The sequence below is a fragment of the Nelumbo lutea genome, chromosome 2 (assembly GCF_056320005.1).
Source record: "Nelumbo lutea isolate HS-2025 chromosome 2, American lotus-T2T, whole genome shotgun sequence".
In the NCBI taxonomy this organism is placed as follows: domain Eukaryota; kingdom Viridiplantae; phylum Streptophyta; class Magnoliopsida; order Proteales; family Nelumbonaceae; genus Nelumbo; species Nelumbo lutea.
In genome coordinates, this window is record NC_142685.1 from 48,067,758 (window position 1) to 48,088,139 (window position 20,382).

General features: G+C 40.6%; 2 protein-coding genes across 4 annotated transcripts; one reads left to right on the forward strand and one right to left on the reverse strand.

Annotated features, from left to right (window-relative positions):
- Positions 1-174: 174 nt before the first annotated feature.
- On the forward strand, positions 175-11,722 carry LOC148870466 (cation/H(+) antiporter 15-like). Of its 3 annotated transcripts, none has more exons than XR_016106844.1 (4): positions 233-631; positions 957-1,952; positions 2,100-3,528; positions 9,849-11,722. XR_016106844.1 is itself a non-coding variant. In XM_088968256.1 (3 exons), exons 1-3 carry the CDS (start codon positions 380-382, stop codon positions 3,201-3,203), a joined length of 2,352 nt encoding a protein of 783 aa, XP_088824382.1. In that variant the 5' UTR covers positions 175-379; the 3' UTR covers positions 3,204-3,752. The 3 variants fall into 3 exon arrangements, 1 of the variants encoding a protein (XP_088824382.1); XR_016106843.1 differs by lacking the exon at positions 9,849-11,722 and having other exon boundaries at positions 2,100-3,273; positions 3,387-3,752; XM_088968256.1 differs by lacking the exon at positions 9,849-11,722 and having other exon boundaries at positions 175-631; positions 2,100-3,752.
- Positions 9,933-13,530, reverse strand: LOC148870467 (laccase-12-like). Its single transcript, XM_088968257.1, has 6 exons — positions 13,222-13,530; positions 12,987-13,138; positions 12,651-12,895; positions 12,266-12,394; positions 10,564-11,520; positions 9,933-10,424 (listed from the first exon to the last, which is right to left on the reverse strand). The coding sequence occupies exons 1-6, from the start codon at positions 13,489-13,491 to the stop codon at positions 10,294-10,296; spliced, it is 1,884 nt and encodes a 627-aa protein (XP_088824383.1). The 5' UTR covers positions 13,492-13,530; the 3' UTR covers positions 9,933-10,293.
- Positions 13,531-20,382: the final 6,852 nt, after the last annotated feature.

A 20,382-nucleotide genomic window follows, 5' to 3' on the forward strand; every position in this document is an offset into this window, starting at 1 on the left:
TCTCCCTCTCCCTCTCTAGCTTCCTCCCACTTATGACGCAAGACACCGACTCTTTCGTAATGTTTCCCATCCCGATTTTTGCTGTGTAGCTAATTAGCCATCCACGTGTTGAAAAAACTGCAATTTTTTTTTTTCATTGGAGCGGAAGGGAGGTACTGGTCCATAGTCCATTGCAACTCAACCGGGTCAAAGACATGTATCTCATGTTTGAGAGCCCCCTCTCAAAAGTCTCAATCCATTGATCTTTCCCCGTCTCTCAATCCCATTCTATGCTCCTTACGCCCTTCCGCGATCATTCCTCTCCAGTCTCCTCCTCCCCCTCCCTGAAGCTGAGACCACCGTGGACTAAGAGGGGGAGGAGGCTTTGACGAGGGAGAAAATGTCGTCTGAACAAATAGATGGACGGCCCGTAGTTGCATTTAATTTTAAGAATATGACGGGGTATGAGGATGGAATGGTCTGTCGTACCATGTCCGAAATCCTAAATCATGGCTTATGGACCAGAGACAGTTATTCCAGATTGATTCTATTGGTCTTGATGATTCAAATCGTATCAGTCGTCTTCGTGACTCGTATCGTGGATTTTGCCTTCAAGCCTCTTGGACAACCCAAGTTTATCTCCGATGTTATTGTAAGCTCTTCCAACCTCTTTCCATTGTTGCGCGCTCTCTCTCTCTCTCTTTGGTATCTTCGGTGGCAATTCCACATTAATTCTTGTCCTTGACTTCATCACTTTGTTTTAATTAACAACAATGATGCCATGCCGATGCCGAGTCAGCCGAGAGATCTCTGTCTTTCTTCTTCCCATTAGCCAGAACATCTGCTATATAAACTAACAACGTACAATTAATATTGAATTAATAACATTGCTTTTGCTTTTATTTTTGGCTTTTGTTTGACGATATATATAAAATTAGAAATATAAATATGATCATATTATACATGATGATGTGAAGGGTGGTATGATCGTGGGTCCCTCCGTCTTAGGGCGCAGCAAGACATTTAGCCAACTGATGTTTCCAAGCGATGAAAAGGATTTCATGGTGTCTGTAGTTTCCCACCTGGGAATAATGTACTTCATCTTCTTGGTTGGCGTGAAAACGGACAGAAATTTATTAATAAAGCCTAGTAAGAGCGCACTGGGTATTGGTTTATTATGCTGGTTGATTCCTTACGTAGTCATCGTATTCACGGGCTCCCTCCTCCATAGTTTCATTGGGGGACTAGGAAATGGACACCTTCTGCTTTTTCTATCTGCGTCTCTATCCATCACATACTTCCCCAGTGTTGGTCATGCACTGGAAGAGCTGGATCTCCTCACTTCGGAGTTGGGCAGGATTTCGATGTCCTGTTCTATTATCAATGACGCAGTGGGATGGTGCTTCATGGTACTCTTTATCGTTTTACGTCAGACCAGCATTCTGGGCTCGTTTCGAGCATTCATACTTGTGATGGCGTTTATAGTTTTCACGGTTTATGTGGTAAGGCCGTGCATATTGTGGATTATCGAGAAGACACCGGAGGGAAGACCAGTGAAACAGGTTTACATAATAGCTATACTGGTTGGGGTCTTGATCTATGGATTGCTCAGCGAAATGCTAGGTGGAGCTGTTACGGATGGCCCGCTTGTCCTAGGATTGATTATACCGGAAGGGTCGATCATTAGTGCTGCCCTAGTTGAAAAGACGGAGAGCTTTAACACCAACATCCTCCTACCATTGTTCTATATGCAATACGGTTTGGCCACCGACGTGTTCAAGATCCAGGATTTTAAGCTTTTGATAGGTTTGCAGGCAATCCTAATGGTGGCCTATCTATCAAAGTTTGTGGGGACTATTTTACCTTCACTCCATTTCAACCTCAGCTTTCTTGATGCCAACTACCTTGGTCTCATCATGAATATTAAGGGCCTGCCAGAGATGATCATCTTCATATATTGGAAAAGGATCGGTGTGAGTGACAACGCTTGACACCCTCCAATTAATCTCTCCATCCATATCCAATTATCCATCCTCCTTAATTGTTTTTTTTTTCTTCCTTTCTTTCAAATTAACACTTATAAAATCCCCTTTGTTTCTCAATTCTCATTGTGCATGCAGATTTTAGACGACGAAGCTTTCACTATATTGGCACTAACTCACCTCATAGAGACGTCCATTGTAGCGCAGTTTATGAGAGTCCTGCATAGGCATCCGAGTTATATCCGCACAAACACAACGAAGAGTGGAATCCGAAGTGCCAAATTCAGCCCTGATTTTCGGCTCCTTCCATGCGTCCACAACGAAGAAAATGTGCAAGCCATGATCTCCATCCTCGATATTTCCAATCCCACTCAAGAAAGCCCCATTAATGCCTTCGTGCTCCACCTGGTTGAACTAGTTGGCCGAGCTGCCGCTTTGATAATCGATCAGAGTGCGCAGATGTGGGAACCTAACTGCGATCGTATAATAAGCGCTTTCAAGAACTATGCAGACAACTCAGATGGGCGTGTTTTCTTTCATCCTTTCATGGTGACCGCCCCCTATAAAACCATGCACGAAGATATTTGCAGAATAGCTCATGAGAAAGAGATAGCTCTCATCATCATGCCTTTTCACAAGCACTACCCCGTCCTCGGTGGAACGGGTGTTGGCTTATCTCACCTTAACCGCAACGTGTTGGCCAATGCACCTTCTTCCGTGGGGATACTTGTAGACCGTGGATTCCGCCGCATTGGAGTGCGTGGTTACTTCTCATATAATATACTTCTGACATTCCTGGGCGGAGAAGACGACCGTGAGGCGCTAATATTCGGCTGCCGCGTATCAGGTCACCCTGGTGTACGTTGCACCGTTATAAGGTTTCTGCCGTTATTGAACTACGATGGCCATAACTGGAAGGAAACACAGCTCGATGACGCGACCGTTCTTGAATACAAAAGCATTAGCACGAACAATGAGCGCGTTGTTTACCGCGAAGAGGCGGTAGAGGGTCTAGAGCAAGTGTTTTCTGTAATTCGATCTCTAAACGGTGACTACAACCTCGCAGTGGTAGGACGACGACGTGGGCCGAACATGAATCTCCAAAAATGTATTGTGGATTGGAGTGATAATGAAGAAGAGCTTGGGGTGGTTGGAGACTTCCTGGCGAGTACAGACTTTGCGGGTAGCACGGTCTCTGTGTTGGTGTTACAGGCTTGCAGCAGTGAAATTAACCGGAGTTGACATCCCTAAGCCTTGTAGAAATGGTGCTGATGATCCGCACTAGGTTGTGCACTTCTTTGCTCTGTGTAGAGTGAGTAGAGACATGTTCATGAAATTAAATTTAGGGGGAATTTTATTATTTTGGTCACAATTGTTAATTGGGAGGGAGGGATATCATCAGCCTAGTAACTAGGATTTTTACAGGACATTGACAGGAGAGTGGTGTCAGTTCCCATGGTGAAATGGATTAAGGGTGATCGATCGGAAGTTGGGAAGCAGTAGTAATTCAATCGCCGGAGTACTTCCGGAGTCCGTGTTCGGAAATTAAAAAAGAGCCTGCACACAGGTTTGCCTTGCCCCTCTTCTTTACATTCTTGGAACGGGGCAACTATACATGTGTAAATATGTTTAATTTCGTTTGGGACCCACCCCACCCATGTCACTTGTCCCCAAGAATTTACAATCATTTTTTTTTGGATTTTGTGAGGTTAAATTAGAGTTAATTTATAATCAAATACTAGGAGGATTTATTAATTTGAATTAATAGACCAATTCAGATTTAAATTGTAATTGTGATAGTTGGAATCCATACCATTTTACTTATATTTTTATTTTGAATTAAAGTTTAGCTTAAGCCTCGTTTGGTTGCAATATAATTTCATTTTACTGGTATAAAAGTATTGGAGTGCAAATTCTGATTTAGGATGTATATTGGTTCACGGGAATAGGTCCTGAGAATTTGAAATGGAAATGTTCATTCAATTTCAGTCGTTTGGTTGGGCAAAATTGAATTTTGATTTTCATTCTTCGGGATCGAATGGGATCCTCTCACATGACAGAATGGCTATTTTAGGCCCCTGTAGCATTTTCCATTCCAGAATCCCTTGAAATTATCAATATCCCAACAAAAGCACCCTTATAAGTTATAACCCCATCCGAGCCCAGAATGGCTATTCTTTTTCTGCATCTTCCTCCCTTTTGTTGTTGTTGAAAGACAATAATGGTTGAGAGAATGTTGAATTGATCAATTGATTATTAAGAAGCCTTGGGTATTTATACATATAAGAGGAAGATGTATGAGATAGGAGTGTATAGAGATTAACACAAAGTTGTTACACAGACGATAAGGATAGGTGATATCTTTAGATATCCTTATCGTGGTAGTGTTTATCATGTATCCTTATGGTGGAGAGACACCACTTGCAGTTTGTCACGAAGCCAATCAAAGCTCGACAGCCCAAGAGGTTTTGTGAAGATGTTCTTGGTGACAACATGATGGCCTATGAAATGAACATCTATCACAATATGTTTCAAGCGAGCATGAAATACCGTGTTAGTAGCCAAGTATGTGGCACCAACATTGTCACACCAGAGTACAACATCACTGAAGGGGATACCAAGCTCCAGGAAGAGGGACTTAAGCCATAGAAGGCAGCTATGGCAACACTGCAGTATTCAGCCTCTATGCTGGAACGGGATACGGTGCTCTGCTTTTTAGAGGCCCATGAGATAAGATTGCCACCCAAGTAGATGCAATAACCAGTTTGAGATTTCCGGTCAGCCTTGCAGCCGACCCAATCAGAGAATGCATGGAGAGAGAGAGTGAGGTAGAGGGGATGATGGCAAGCCCAAAGTCATCAGTATGCTTTAGGTAGCATACTATTCTTTTAATAGCAATCCAATCACCGATAGTGGGTTTATGCATGAACTGGCATACCCGATTCACAAAGTAGGAGATATACTTGTCTGGTGAAAGACAAGTATTGGAGGTCGCCAACGATTTGCCTGTAGAGGGAGACATCAGCAAAAGGATCGTCCTGTGTAGGAGCTGTAGTAGCTGTCGGTGTGGATAGAGGCTTGGCACCAGCAAGCTGAACCTTGTCCAAGAGGTCAAGTATATACTTGCGTTGATTGAGAAAGAGACCATTTGGTGTGCGTACAGCCTCCATGCCAAGGAAATAGCTTAATGGGCTTAAGAGTTTGAGTGCAAATTGAAGTTTTAGCTTTGAAATAATGGCCTCAATAAGTGAAGCGGAGTGATTATGATGTCATCGACATAGACAAGTAAGAAGATTTTCTCACCATGATGATGAAGGATGAACAAGAGCTATCAGAGGTACATCACGTGAAGCAAAGTGACAAGAGATGGGAGCTTAGTTTTTGGAACCAAACCCGTGGGGCCTGTTTGAGCCCGTAAAGAGATTTGCGAAATAGGAAGACATTATCAAGTCTCTCTTTATCGACAAAGCCTGAAGGTTGCACCATATAGACATTAGATAAGTCAATACGCAGGAAGGCATTTTGGACGTCTAACTATTGTAACGGCCATCCGTTGGAGATAGCAAGAGTGAGTATAACACGAATGGTGGTGGGCTTGATGATTGGGTTGAATGTGTCTTGAAAGTCAATACCCTCTCTCTGATGAAAGCCCTTGGCAACAAGTCAGGCTTTGTAGCGGTCAATACTGCCATCCGGACAACACTTCACACTAAAGACCCATTTACAGCCCAAAATGTTTTGGGCCTCACTATTGGGTCGTAAGATCCAGGTGCCATTCTTGATTAAGGCAAGGAACTCCTCCTCCATTGCTTTGTGCCAACGAGGGTCTTTATTGGCTTGGGTGAAATTGGTGGACTCAACACTATGAGATAGGATAGGGTATTTAGTAGAGTTATGGGCCTACCAATAGTCATATTCAAGGATACCAGATTTGTATCTGGTGGCCAATATGATGTGTGTTCATGATGGGGGGAGCAGTAGGTGGTGGTGCACCAGGTTGCAAATTAGAACATGGCTGATCATGGTCAGGTGGAGAGATAGCGGCAGGGGGTTCAGGTGTTGAGCCAGGTGCAGGTAGAAGAGGAGGATCGGTGGAGGGGTCAAGGGCTGGTGTAGTGGGTCCTCATAAAGTGGGGGGAGGTCCGATGACGGAAGGGACCAAAGTTGTTCTACTAGGCGCTGCAACCTGTTGTGCAAATGGGAAAGAAGTTTCATTGAAGCGCATATCCTTGGAGATGTAACGCCTGTTTGTGGGAACATGTAGACAAATGTAGCCTTTATGGGAGTCACTGTAACCCAGAAATACATAGGAGGTGGCACGAAATTCCAACTTATTTGAGGCATAACCCCTTGTGTGAGGGAAGCATTCACATACGAAAACCCGCAGTCGTAGGTAATTTGTCATCTTGTTGAAGAGAACCTCAAGAGGAGTTCGATTATTCAGAGCTTGTGTATGTGTTCGATTCATTAAGTGAACAACGGTGCTGAATGCTTCCCACCAATATTTTGTGGGTACTAAGGAGTGGGCGAGAATGGCCAGGCCAGTCCATGCTCAACAATGTGCCGGTGTCAACGCTCAACCACACCATTTTGTGCTAGCGTGTAAGGGCATGGCATTTGATGAATAACACCCAATTTAACCAATGTGGACTGCAATTTGCAAAATTCACCACCACCATTGGATTGTAGCCGCTTGAGAGGGACCCCCAACTATCATTCAGCCATAGTTTTAAAATGAACAAAAATATTGAGAGTATCACTCTTTGCATGCATAGGGTAAAGCCATGTTAATTTGGAGAACACATCTATAAAAGCTATGTAATAATGATAACCATGAACTGAGGATGTTGGTGCAGGGCCCCAAACATCCATTACAACTAGTTCAAGAGGAAATGAAGCTATCACTACATTACTATCAAATGGCAACCGATGACTTTTCCCATAAATACAGGAAGAGCAGAAGGAAGACGCCTTATTGGAGCTGACTGGAAGTTGATTATGCTGCACAATGTAACGAACTGTGGAAGGTGACAGGTGGCAGAATCGTAGATGCCAGGTATCAAGGGAGACACGAGCACCAAATAGAGCTAAACAGGAAGTAGTGGGCACAGGTAGATAATAAAGCCCATTATTTGCCGCTCCTTTGAGAAGTACCTGTTGAGTTTTGGAGTCCTTCACTAAGAAATAGTTAGGGTGAAATTCAAAGTAGCATGCACTATCTTTAGTGAAATTGGATACAGAAAGTAAATGATTGTGAATGTCAGGAACATGTAAAATATCCTTGAGCAGGAGTGGATGAGAAGAAGGTAAATAAGAGGTGCCAATGTGCTGAATGTGCAAGCCTGTGCCGTCACCGATGGTGATCTTGTTAGAACCCCGATAGTCATCATGGATGTTGAGGCGGGACAGGTCATGAGTTAGATGATCTGTAGCTCCTGAGTCATGAAGCTAGGCATCCTCTAAGGAAGGAGACAATGCAGCATTGCAGGCATACTTCTGATTGCGCAAGTATTCAATAGAAGCTTTCAACTTGCAACAGTTCTTGGTAGCGTGAAACTTACCACCACAATTCTGACATGGGCCCTTGTTGTTGTTGGGTTTGTGTGCCGAAGTGGGAGGTGCTGATGACAATTTGTTGTCACGTACAGGTTTGGCATTACAGGATGCAATATTGGCACTTCAAACTGGATCACTAAGAGAGCGAGTGAGGCGGGTTTCCTGTTGATGCAAGAGACTCTGGAGTTACTCAAAAGAAATATCAGTAGATCGAATAGTGAGAACAATAGCAAAGGAGTCATACTCAGAGGAGAGTCCTTTGGTGCTATGATGAATGAGTTGAGAGTTAGAGAGCAGTTCACCGAGAGCAGATAAATGATCACTGTAACTCTTGATCTCATGAAGATAATCAGGGTTGACATGTCCCCTTTTCGTAGTGAGGCCAGATCATCACGAATGTGAATAGCCCGTGCGGTGGATTTGGCAACGAAGTTATTCTCCAGAGTGGTCCAGATCTGACGGCTGGTGGTGCATTTGACAACCTAAGACAGAACTGAGTCAGTCAGGGTGTCTAGAAGCCGACTGACTAGTAGACGGTCTTGTTTCAGCCATGATGCTTGATCAGGGGTGAGAGCACTCGAGGTGGAGTTAGCGTCGTGGTAGGGGATGGTGCCGTCAACGTATCCCAGAATTTCATGACTCAGAAGTGCATGTTGAACCTGGAATCTCCACAGATGATAGTTCGGTCCAGAAAGTCTGACCGTTATCAGTTGAGATAGGTTGAGAATGTACGGACTGGGAAGGGAGGGAGTGCTCATGGTATAGTTGCAGAGGGAGAGGTGGATGAGCTGGAAGAGGTCGACATAAATCAATGAAGGACGACGTGAGTCTTAGGGCTCTGATACCATGAAAGGCAGTAATGGTTGAGAGAATCTTGAATTGATCAATTAATTACTAAGAAGCCTTGGGTATTTATACATACAAGAGGAAGACGTATGAGATAGGAGTGTACAGAGATTAACACAAAGCCTTGGGTATTTACGCTGATGACTTGGGTATGTACACTAAGTGTACATAGATTAACACAGAGATTATCATGTATCCTTATCATGATAATATTTATCACGTCTATCAGTTGCTACTCCTAAAACCGCCGATAGTCAGTTCTTTTTTTTTTTTTTTTTAATTTTCTCTCCCCCTCTTCTTCTTCCTCCTGCCACTGCCATTGCTAAAACCGCCAGTAGTCGGTCCTTTTTTTTTTTCTCTACTTTTTCTTTCTTCTTTCTTCTTTCTCCCCCTCTTCTTCTTCCTCCCTTCAGCCATTTCCATTGCTAAAACCACCGGTGGTTAGTTCTTTTTTTATTTTTTTCTCTACCTCTTCTTCCTCCCCTCTTGTTTCTTCTTTCTCCCCGTCTTCTTCTACTGAACTAAACACACCTTTCAAGGGAAAATTGGAAATTTGGTTGAGTCCAATTTTGGCTTCAAAAAAACAATTTTGGTTTCCAAATGAATCAAACATCAACAATTGGAACATCAAAACTTAACACATATTTCCATTCAATAAGGCTGTGTTAACCTTGTATCGGTTTCCCTAGCTTTTCTTTCAAACCAAACACAGCCTAAAGTAAATTCTGTTTTTCATGTTTTCAGTTTTCCAGAACTTAGTATCTAGCGGGGCTTAGGTTTCCATCTTGACATCTTAACGTAATGTTTCAATAATGTGATGTTCCTCGCTTGGCTGGACTTCGGTATGTTTCTTTTCCCTCTTCAACCATTGTGTGAAGACCATTTTCACCCCCCCCCCCCACCACTCCAGTCAAATCTAACGTTCTTATCTCTCTTTTTATTTTTTTAAAGGCAACCCTTTCTTTTCCACATTGAAAGTAAAACAAGAGGGCGTAAGAGGTCTTCACAATTACCCTTTTTTTTTATAATATAAAATCCAAGTGGTTTAACCCCTTAAGACCTGTATGGTTGTACCTATATATATTGACTAATATATGAATGCCAAGAGTAGTTGATAATGAAAATTTACTAATGGTAGGTAATATGACAAAGAAATATAAATTACTCATGGATTCATAGATGGACTATATACAAGGTTTGAAGTACATTCTTTCTCTACCAAGAAAAATTCGTAGCCATGCAAAAAAGAATTGGTACACCGGGGGCAATTACATAATTTACATCCATCCAATTAGGGATGTTTCCAACAACCAAGACACATTTTACCTTAGTAAGTAGCCCATCATCACATCATATTTACCTGCGGTGCATATATGTGTCCCTTGTGTATATATGAAAGAAAAGGAATTACTGGTTCTTCAACTCTAGTGGTAATAACATCATTTTTATTTATTTTGATTTTCCCCCATTAACTTCCTATTGCAGTATGTCAAATTAAACAGAGGCAGTATGTATATAAAGTTTAGTGCATGGTTTCACCTTCAGCAATCAGCATTGTCAAACATTGAATTGATGATAACCAGAAAGAAGAAAAGTGGTATAATAACTAGGATATTTCAAATTTTACATTCATCTCTCACACAAGGTCTGAAAAATGATGTGGCTAGAAACAAAGAAGAAGCTGGATATCCAGAGGGTCCGCGCAATGCGAGAAAAATGACACTACTTCTTTGAGCCCAGCCTAGCTACTAAATAGGGAGAGTGAATGAGAAAGAACACATAACAACAAGAACATTGTCCCAAATGCGGGTATACAATACGTACAACAACAGACAAACCGATTAAAGGACCAGAAAACCCTGCTCTCTGACAGATAACAATTCTGTCTCAGGCAGCATTTGGATTTGGCTATTGTTTGCAATTGAAGATATTAACAAGGGGGCAGATCAGCTGGAGGAGACTGTAGAGACTGCAGTTCCCCTTCCCCATTCTCCACCAGGAAGGCCATAGCTAATCCCCAGGTTATGTGAACGTCCAAGTGACAGTGCATCAGCCAAACTCCTGTTTTTGCCAAATAATAACTAAATGATTACGTACAAGAGATGATCAGTAGTGATGTGAAAGTGAGAAACTATATATATATTATTATTGGAATTTGCCAATTTGGAAAAGGTGATGCATGCATGTTTTAATTTATTACCTGGGTTATCAGCAACAAAGCGAATCACTGCCCATCCATTCACCGGTACTGCAACAGTGTTCCTCATTGGTGGATCAACAAGATTGAATTTAGCTGTATCTGTTTGAGGATTGAAATTCCCAAAGCCCTCTGCAATGATGTAGAAATCATAACCATGAATATGAATTGGGTGGTTCTCGGCGGTGACGATACTCGTGTCCTGTAATACTAGTTGCACCTTTGAGCCGTACTTCAACTTGTAGAGCTTGGTCCCCGAAATAGGTTGCCAGAGGGCTCGGCTGACATTACCGGTATAGTCGAACTGCACTGGTGGGACTGGTGGGAAGTCTGTGGTGTAAACTCCAGGAACGCCTTGCTGGTAGGCTTGCAATATGGAGAAGCTGGATGGGAGCACAAGGGAGACATTGTTCATGCTAGCGGTGAAGCGGGTTCCGTTTGGACCTTGACATCGGCTCTGACTGAAACCGGGTGGACAGTTAAGGAGGCCTAGACCCACCGTGAAGAAGAGGTTTTCATCAATGTCGGTGGGGACGTCAATCTTAGAGGGGCTTCTGAATTTGGCTGCAAAGGCGGTGGCGGTGGTAGTGTCGTTGTAAGCAGGTAAGGATGGGAAGACGGGTTGGAGGGTGAGCCCCTTCTTTGGGCAGGGGGCGGACTTGTATTCAAGGATGGCAGTGGTAGTGGTGTTATCGAATGCTGCGCCCTGAGCACTCTGATAAGCCCGAGCGGCTATGTAGTATCTGCCCGGTGGTTGATTAGCTGTTATAAGGACGTCAGTGGTCTGCCCTGGACCCAACATTAGAACAGATGTTGTGAAGGGCTTTTGATAGGATGCGTCCGCAGCAACAACCGTCATCTGGTGGTTGCCGATAGCCAAGAAGAGTTCTTGGTTTAGCGCAGCATTGATCAGCCTGAGGAGGTTGGTCTCACCGGAGTCCACCGGAATTATAACAGTGTCTGCACGCGGCATACCAATCGCATCAGTAGATAGGTTATTTGTGTTTTCCTCAATTTGTTGCAGCAACATCTTTGTATTGTACGCAATCTAAGCTCTTGACTTGAGCGAAGCTTTAAGATCCATAAATCTTTTGTGTAAACTAGCTAGGTTATGCTTAATTAATTAATTCTTAATTATTGGTGGTTAGTTGACGAAAGAACTTCAACCTTTTATAATTGAATTGAATGTGGATCCACTGATCTTAACCAATCTTACAACCTGATAGTTGTATCTATGTAAAATTCATGTCTATTTGCTAGAGTCATAGGTACAAAACTCATAAACTTATATGTATAAAAGATTATTATATATTTAAATTTAACTTATAAATAGTACAAAAAAATCTGAATTAGTTGAATGCAAGCCCATAAATGTCAAGTGACAGAGTGAGTGGTTATAGGGCATATGCATTAACTTAATGATTTTATGGGGAGTGTTATCATTGGTTCCAGCTTGCCAACTAGTTCTGCTTCGGTCAGGGCAAAGCTCCCTGACGGAAGCCGATCTCGCCTGCCGCACAGCCATTGCCTTCAGTTAATCTAATATCATCCCATTCAAATCCAATCTGCTTAAAGCCCTACCCATAACACATTTGAGGGTTCTTGTACATACATAGAGAGCGGGGAGAGGAATTTGGAGACTTCTTTTTAAGGCTGTTTTTGGTTTGAAGAAAAAGTTATAGAGTTGTAGAGTGGAGATACAAACCTTGGCTGGAGCAGTTATAGAGATCACCGGGTTGGCCGTTGATGGTATATGCATCAGACACGTTAGGAGCGGCTCCCGTTCGTGTTGCCCTCCTGATGACATCAATGGGATTGTCATCCCACCATTCCCCTGTCCATCATATAAACAGTGATCATTATCATCATATATACATGCATATGAGAGCTAGCTCCACTCCGTCTCTAACTATTAATCCATTTGAATTTTGAAATTAATCAAAAAGTGCTCAAATGGGTGGCTTCCTAGACAACCACAGCTCTTTTTTCACTTTTCACGAGGTTGGTCTTGACTCTTGAGTAAATGGTAGGAAGGGGAAAAAATTAAGGCATGAAATTAAACCCGGAGGGAAGAAGGGGATTATTGTTACCAAGGAGAACAGGTGTTTCTCGTTTGGGCTTAGTGAATGGATAGGAAGAACCCAGTCTTGGGTAGATAATTAGAGCTCCATAAACGGTGGCTCTGAGCCATGAACTATGAGCATGCCACCACAATGTTCCTTCTTGGCCCTGGATGGTGAACCGGTAAGTGTAACTCCCTCCAGGTTGGATGGGACACTGAGTCACATATTCTGGCCCGTCCGCCCAGGCTGTTCGCAGTTGACGAACGCCGTGCCTGCAATAGAAAGAAATTAAAAGAAGAACTAAGAATAAAAATATATAATTGTGCATATGTATATGTGTAATTACTCATGCATAGCAGTTACCAGTGGATAGTGACGTTGTATCTGGCTCTGTTTATCACTCTGATCACAAGCGTGTCTCCATTTCTTACTTCCAAGGTTGGCCCTGGAAATTGTCCATTAACCGTTATTGTGTTATGGGTTTTGCACAGCCTCTTCACTGGTGTTGCTTGAACCTGTTTCAATCCAAGAAGTCAGAAACCACCATCACTACGATTGTGTGGTGCGTAGAAGAAGAAGAAGAAGAAGAAGAACATACAACAAACTCGTGATAATGAGTCTCAGGATCTGCGGAGCATGATGGTGAAGACACGAAGAGGAGTAAAAGGCTTAGAAGGATGCAAGAACACCATGGCTTGACAACATTGTCGTAGGACTCCATCTCTCTACGTAGTCCTTGTTTGAACGAAAGTTGTTGTGATAATGCAAGAGAATGAGAAACAAGGCTTCTTTTTATATGATAAAGTATAAGGAGGGAGGGAGAGTTGTTTTGAGGTTGGCAGATTAGGTTTTGATTCAAGACATGCATGGTCAGGTTCAAGGGCAACTTAGTTCAGCCTTAGGGGGAGTTGGTGCACCAACTAGCTTATCAGAAGTTGAGAATTTCTCGAGTGCTTGTCTCACAAGTCTTTCAAATGGGTTGAATACTTGAATTTCGAAAGTTATAAAGGAATGATTTTTTACAAGGGCCTATAATACTCTATTCGAAAGTTATAGAGGAATGAAATCTTTAACTCGCCTTATAATCAATCTTATGTCAAGCACAGGAGTCAAAGCAATTTACTTTCTTTGTAATTAAAAAAAAAAAAAAAGAAATCTCACGATGATATTCATCAAAATTCACGGGGGTTTGATCGGTCAAAATTCTTCCGGTATCATGCCTTTCCGGCCGGCAGCATAGATATTGCCTTTGAGAAATCTTTTCATTCTTCTCTACCTGGGTTCGAATGATAAGGGAAGACAGCAGTCCATGTTTCTTAGTTATTCTTTTGGTCACTTTGACCTTTTCATTTGCGTGGTGGAAGACTGGAAGTCTGTCTACAAGGTTAAAAAAGAGAGGCCCCAAATCACATTTTGAGACAGCCCGATATATGGGCACCTAAATGGGACCAACTTCTATATGAAATTCCGGTCATCAAATCCTTAATTAATCCTAAATCAGAAGGTTAAGATCCTTCTAATTAATCGAATTATTTGATTCGTCTGGGCCCACCATTTGATCAGGTCATATAGACGAGTTGGTAGTATGGTTTGACGAGTGAGGCTTGTGGGCCCCCCACACCTCATATTTAACACGTTCACTTTATAAATCCTCATTTTTTACTTTATTGGCTTCCAAAAAACGATGAATAGAAAACTTTTGACTTTATTACTTGTGGCTTAAGGCTTTTCTTAGCCTGGCCTTCTAATTGTTTAGTCTACTGGTTTAGGTAAAATCAAGCGTGAATCAATGACTATACCACTTAAACCAGAGCGTATTGACCTCTTCTTGGGTTATAATGACATATTTCATTGGAACTCTTTCAATACTTTTATTTATGATCACTTAGTTAGAGGTATTAAAGCCAACCGTTTTTACATTGATTAATTTGTGATGAATTAACAAGTCTATGGGGACGATTTTGGGTTGGGCCTGAATCAATTGTGTGACAATGTGGACATAGTTTTCCATCAGTCCAGGACAATCTAATTGGAGCATGCACCTATGCAAATTGGATCGTCTTTCATGCCCTCTTGGGCTATTAATTAGCGTGTTATGAAGTTGGATTTTGAGGATAAACTGTCAATTTATCTTTTGAGCTATAAATGCAAAAGCCATAACTGTTTCTCAATAAAGTCAATACATCTAAGTTAAACCTAAAGCTAGTGGAATTTCAGAAAGACAGGAGATGAATTTGGACTTAAAGTTGCTTAAATTTGGACCAGTTGATAACAAGATGATTCTCTCCTCAAAGCTTGTTTGTAGGATGTCTACGAGTCAGGCCACCGTTGAACTCTCCTCTTGAAAGGAAGCATCGAGAGAGAGAGAGAGAGTTTGGATTAGATTGGGTGAACAAGAGTAGAAAAAAAGATCATTTAGGTAAGAGATTTGAAATCTTGTTATCAACTGGTCGAGGCTCTAAAGTAGGAAAAATAAAGGAGAATATTAAAAGGAAGTGATTTGTAATATGTATAGCGTCCTCTGCCAATTTTTCCATGGTTTGTGCCTTATGCCTTCCTCTTTTTCCAGATATCTTTTTGAAAGGCGTACAACTCACACGTCACAGAATTCCAGTTTCAGTTCAATCATCAAGATTGAGTTTCGAAAGAGGTCCACCATGTACAATTGACTCCCTCTTGTGTACATTATCAGGCATTTAATCCTTTTATTGTTTTCTTAGAAGGTAAGAGGCAACATCCTTTTAACTTTAAGCAGCCCCACCTCCTCCTTGATTAGTTTGGGAAAAAAATTGAAGAATGTTAAACAATAGCGTGCGAAGTGCAACTCTTTGGGATGCCTTTAATGCACTAATATATGATGGTTGATCTTTCGAGTTTCCTTTTCATGTTTCTGAGGTTGCCAAATGTCCAGGTGGGGGACTAGGAGCCATTAATGGATGCTTCCCATGTTTAAAAATTTTCTGATAACACCGTTTTTTTTCTTTTTCTTTTTTTTTTTTTTTTTTGTAGAAAGGAGAATTCATTAACTAACGAAACAAGCGTTCAGAGAAACAACGAAATAAAAAAACAAAGCAAATCCACCAAAGATGACTAGAGCTGCACAAGACTTCAAACAAAGAAACAAGAGGAATATCAATAACAAGGATCGATGCCTCTACGATCCTCTGCTAAGACCTCCTTTAACCAGTCTGGGACAGAAACGACTAAGAAGCTGTTTTCCTTGAGCTCTCGATTAGCAGCAACATGAGCTACTTTGTTACACTCCCTGTTAACAAAACAAAAGGAGAGATCCAAATCTTTGCCAAGCTGAGAGATCTTTGACTGAGGAGAATGTCTCCTTGGGACACAAACCACCCGAGGGTCGAGGATTTGATGCTGTTAACCAGTACACTGCAATCACTTTGGATATCTGCTTTTGTTATACCTAATTCACACACAAGTTTGATACATGGGCTTGGAGACAAAGCAAACAGGAACCATAACGAATTGCCATACAGTCATTCCCTGAAGAGTTTCTCAAAACAACACCAAAAGCAGCTAATTGATTGCTAGCAAAAGCACTATCCACGTTACTTTCACCCTATCACATTTTGGCAACTTCCAAAAAGGCGTGATACATGAAAACTAGAAGGGGACACTTTTGGTGATGCTTTCATCATCACGATTTTCTGCTCCGTTATATGCCGGCACATAGAAGAGATCAAGAGAGCACCAAAGATGGATTAGACTGACAATTACTGAAATAATAATTATTTCTAGTGAGCCACACATTCCAGAGAACTATCACAGAATGAGTAAGCATTTCATTCTTCCCTCCCCCATCTTACAAGAAGTTTTAACCAAATCACAAAGCCAACTTTTGAAGCTCACAGAAGAAATCCCATCATCAAACCTCAGACCATATTACTACCAAACCAAACACTCCTCACATAATCACAGCCTAAGAGAGCATGAGCAATACTTTCCTCCTTTTTACCACACAGAGCCTCTTGACTAATATGTCTAGAGACTAGAGTTGATTTCACAGGCACACTATTTAGGCAGCATCTCCAGATAAAGGATTTATCTTCACAAGCACAGGAAAGGACCAAACAGATTTCGAATAGAACTTTATCACTTGTGGACAGGTCTGAATCTTCACTAGCATCAGAGCACATGTTCTTAGCCATAAAGTATGCAGATTTGACAGTAAAGACTCCTTGGGGGTGGTGTGACCAACAGCTTGTTATCCCAACTATGGAAGAGAGTTATCTAGGTCTTGGCTAACAGGATGATCACTGTAATATTTGCATATTGAGGTCCAATGGTATTTTCAGTCTCAGCAGCATCAAGAATAGAGGCCACAAAAAAAGGGTTCATTTCAAAAACATGTTTCTCTGTATTTCAACATTACATTTTCATTGTAATAGCCCCATGACATTGTTCCAACAGTAAAAGTTGATCCTTCTAGTGGGCTAATCATAATTTACTTAAGAGAGTTATAAATAAATCTGAAAAGAAGAAAGGAAAGTGACATGGGAGATTGAAGTATCATGGTAACACCAACTTCAATGATGAAAATGTAGATCCTTGTGAGAACCCTCATTTGACAAACTGTTATCAATGAGACAGAATTGAATGGCAACATTAAATGATTGCAGTGTTTGGTACTATGATGTTGCATTCCCAGTCAACAAAAACTGTAGGTTTTGCCAGATAAAATCTATTGTTCACATGGACTTTCAATCCCTAGAAGAATCTAGGTGATTCTGGGTGACAGTGTGATGCCTAGTCTTTTTTTTTTTAAAAAAGCAGGTAAAGTATAAATTCATTAAAGAAGAAAACCATGTACAACAAGAAGCTGTACACAGGGATTTACAAAAAAAAACTGCTCAAGCAACTCTATACCCCCCAGCCCTGCTTTGAAAAAAGATATTTTCATGTACAAAAAAAAAAAAAAGTGTTGTAGTTCCTATTTTGAAAATTTTGTTTATAGAAAGCCAAGACATCATTTTGCCCATGATTCTCTGAAACACTGTGTCGGGAGAACTGTGTTTGTTGTTGAAAACTCTTGCATTTCTTTCCTGCCATAAACGCCAAAAAACAGCTGCAGGGACCATGTTCCAAGCCACATTGCCTTTCGAAGATAAACCCCCTAAACTCCAGCCTTTTACAAAATCTATAACTGACTCCAGGCAGCAGCTCTTTATTTCAAACAGGTTCCAAATTTTAAACCAAACTTCTTGGGCAAAACCGCAACAGAAGGTGATTCACCAATTCCTCTTGAGCCTCACAAAAGACACAGGTAGTGGACGTCGACTGCATCCCTTTTCTGACCAGATTGTCTCTGGTTAGAGAGTCTATTCAGGCAGTTCAGCCACACAAAAAAGGCCACCTTAGATGGAACATTCTTGCACCAGATGATCTGAACTGGGATGCTCTACTCTTCCAACCTTGAGAAAGCCTTATAGAAGGATTTAACTGAAAAATTCCCAGATTTGTCCCATCTCCACACTCTTCTATCAGTGCTCCCAATGTCCACCTGAGTGTCATATAATTTTTGAAGTAAAACCAACATATCTTCTACTTCCCAATCATTCAAAAGCCTAGTTGCCTACGCTATAAGAACTTTATAAAATAAAAAACTACATTCTTGCTGGGTTACTAGTTTTTATACCATTCAGAATGCACATTAATTGAAAGAATAACAATTCTCTTTATTAAGAACATTAAACTTCTTCTCAAAACATGGCAAATCATCATATCTAACAAAATAAAAGTATTTCAAATATATTGATTTCAATATTTTCAAAAATAATACTAATATAATGTATTTAATAGAACAATTCCATATCAATTAGCAACCAAAGAAGGCTATATAACAAGGGTGGAGCTTTATTTAATGAGAGAGAAAGAATAGAAAAACAAAAAAAAAGGAACTTCTTTATACTTCTATTCATTCATTATTCTTTCTCTTTATACTTTAAAACAAATTATAAATGATACACAGTATATAACAGAATGTATTAACAAAAGAACACATACATTAGTAAGATTTAGCAACACAAATGATATTATAATAAGACTAGCAACATGAGTCCTGTTTTGCCATTCCATTCGTTCAGTGCCATATCCATTGTTAAATTATGGGCAACTTAAATCATTTTTTATTACTTTCACCCAAGTCCTTTTCACTCTACCCATAACTTTTCTAGCCCCTTCAACTCGTAATATATCAGTTTTTCTAACATGTGTTATAGAAGGCCTTCTATGCATGTGACAAAACCATCTCATTCTACTTGTTCTTGTTAGTGTTGTAGATGATCTTCTAGAGGCACTTAGTGGAACTACTACATTTGAGGCATGCTTTTCTTAGGAGTTGGCCATTCCCCATTGCCCATAAACCCCCCCAACCTTGGTGGCAATAGGATTTGGTCTTGAGTGTCTACTATAACCAACTAGAGACCCCACCAACTGAGCCGCAATCAATTGGTGACATCTCTATTACTACTCTTCTTATGATATATTGCTTTTGGATTACACTAGACTTTCTTAATTTGTAAACTTAAAATTGAGTTCAATTTAACTCAACCTTCCATTATTAATTTACCTAGAATAGGGTTTTGATCAACTGTGTGTTGTCTAAAGATGTTTTCTTTTATTATACTAAATATATAGGTTGTCTACATACCTAGGGTTTGCCTAAGATACTGGGGTTGACCTTGGCACATCATTTTACTATTTAACCCAGGGGCGGAGCTAGGGGGACTTAGGGGACCACCGGGGGGGGCAGGATTTGGCCCTCCTATAACCTGTATTACTAATTTACTATTATCTATTATTTTGCAAAATAAAAAAAAAAAAAAAGAAAATAAAAACATAACTAAACCAAGATTCTGAACCCAATACCCACTGCCTTGAACCACTTGAAATCAGTTTAAACATTTCCCCTGGAACTATGGAACTAGATACTTGCATAGGTTACAAGTTCCAACAATCTGATTTTCTTTTTCTTTTCTTTTGTTCTGGTCCATTGTTCAAGTTTTTCTTTGAACACTGCCCTACAACCAATAGTGCCTAGAAGAATCAAATTCCAAAATGTCTAGAACTGACAAATTGTTGAACACTTGAATTGAATGAATTTGATTATTCGTTAATTTGCACATGCAATTGAAGTTGAACTTATGATATTTTAAAGAGTTCGACTATGATGTCGGAAAGAAATGATACTGAAAAAACTTATAACCAATCCCCTAGGGTCATAAAAGTGGCAAGAAATCATGTGGGTTTTCATCTCATGGAGGCTTTGTTGTTAGTTTGTCATTTTGTGCACACTGGAATTCCTTCATTCAACACATTGGAAGATGGAATAACGAAAACAAAAGATTTTACATTGTAGATTTGAGATACAATTTATAAATTATTTGGATTTTTTATATTTTATTTTATTTATTGGTGTATTTTTTATTAGTTTTCCTTTATAAAGAACCTAAGGCTATGTTTGGTTTGAAGGAAAATGTAGGAAAAAGAAGGAAAAGGTAGGGAAATCTTTACAAACCTTGTATTGGTTTCCTTGTCTTCCCCTTCCTTTCCCTACCTTTTCCTTCAAACCAAACATAACCTAAAGGTTAATGAATGAGAATGAAGGATTAATTTTGAAATAGACAAGCATTAGCAATGAATGAGCCCTATATGTTCAACAAAAGTCCCAAATGATATTTTCGCATAGACAAATGCCACGACCAACCCAGTGCATGCAAGCACTTGCACCCCCTGCCCA

Excerpts from the sequence above, each read along its gene's own strand:
- LOC148870466 (XM_088968256.1), top strand. The coding sequence starts at position 380 with ATGTCGTCTGAACAAATAGATGGACGGCCCGTAGTTGCATTTAATTTT. Across the intron at positions 632-956 it reads AGTTTATCTCCGATGTTATT|GGTGGTATGATCGTGGGTCC; the intron begins GTAAGCTCTTCC and ends GATGATGTGAAG. Across the intron at positions 1,953-2,099 it reads TATATTGGAAAAGGATCGGT|ATTTTAGACGACGAAGCTTT; the intron begins GTGAGTGACAAC and ends TTGTGCATGCAG.
- LOC148870467 (XM_088968257.1), bottom strand. The coding sequence starts at position 13,491 with ATGCATGTCTTGAATCAAAACCTAATCTGCCAACCTCAAAACAACTCT. Across the intron at positions 13,139-13,221 it reads CTCATTATCACGAGTTTGTT|GTTCAAGCAACACCAGTGAA; the intron begins GTATGTTCTTCT and ends GGATTGAAACAG. Across the intron at positions 10,425-10,563 it reads CTTTGTTGCTGATAACCCAG|GAGTTTGGCTGATGCACTGT; the intron begins GTAATAAATTAA and ends TGGCAAAAACAG.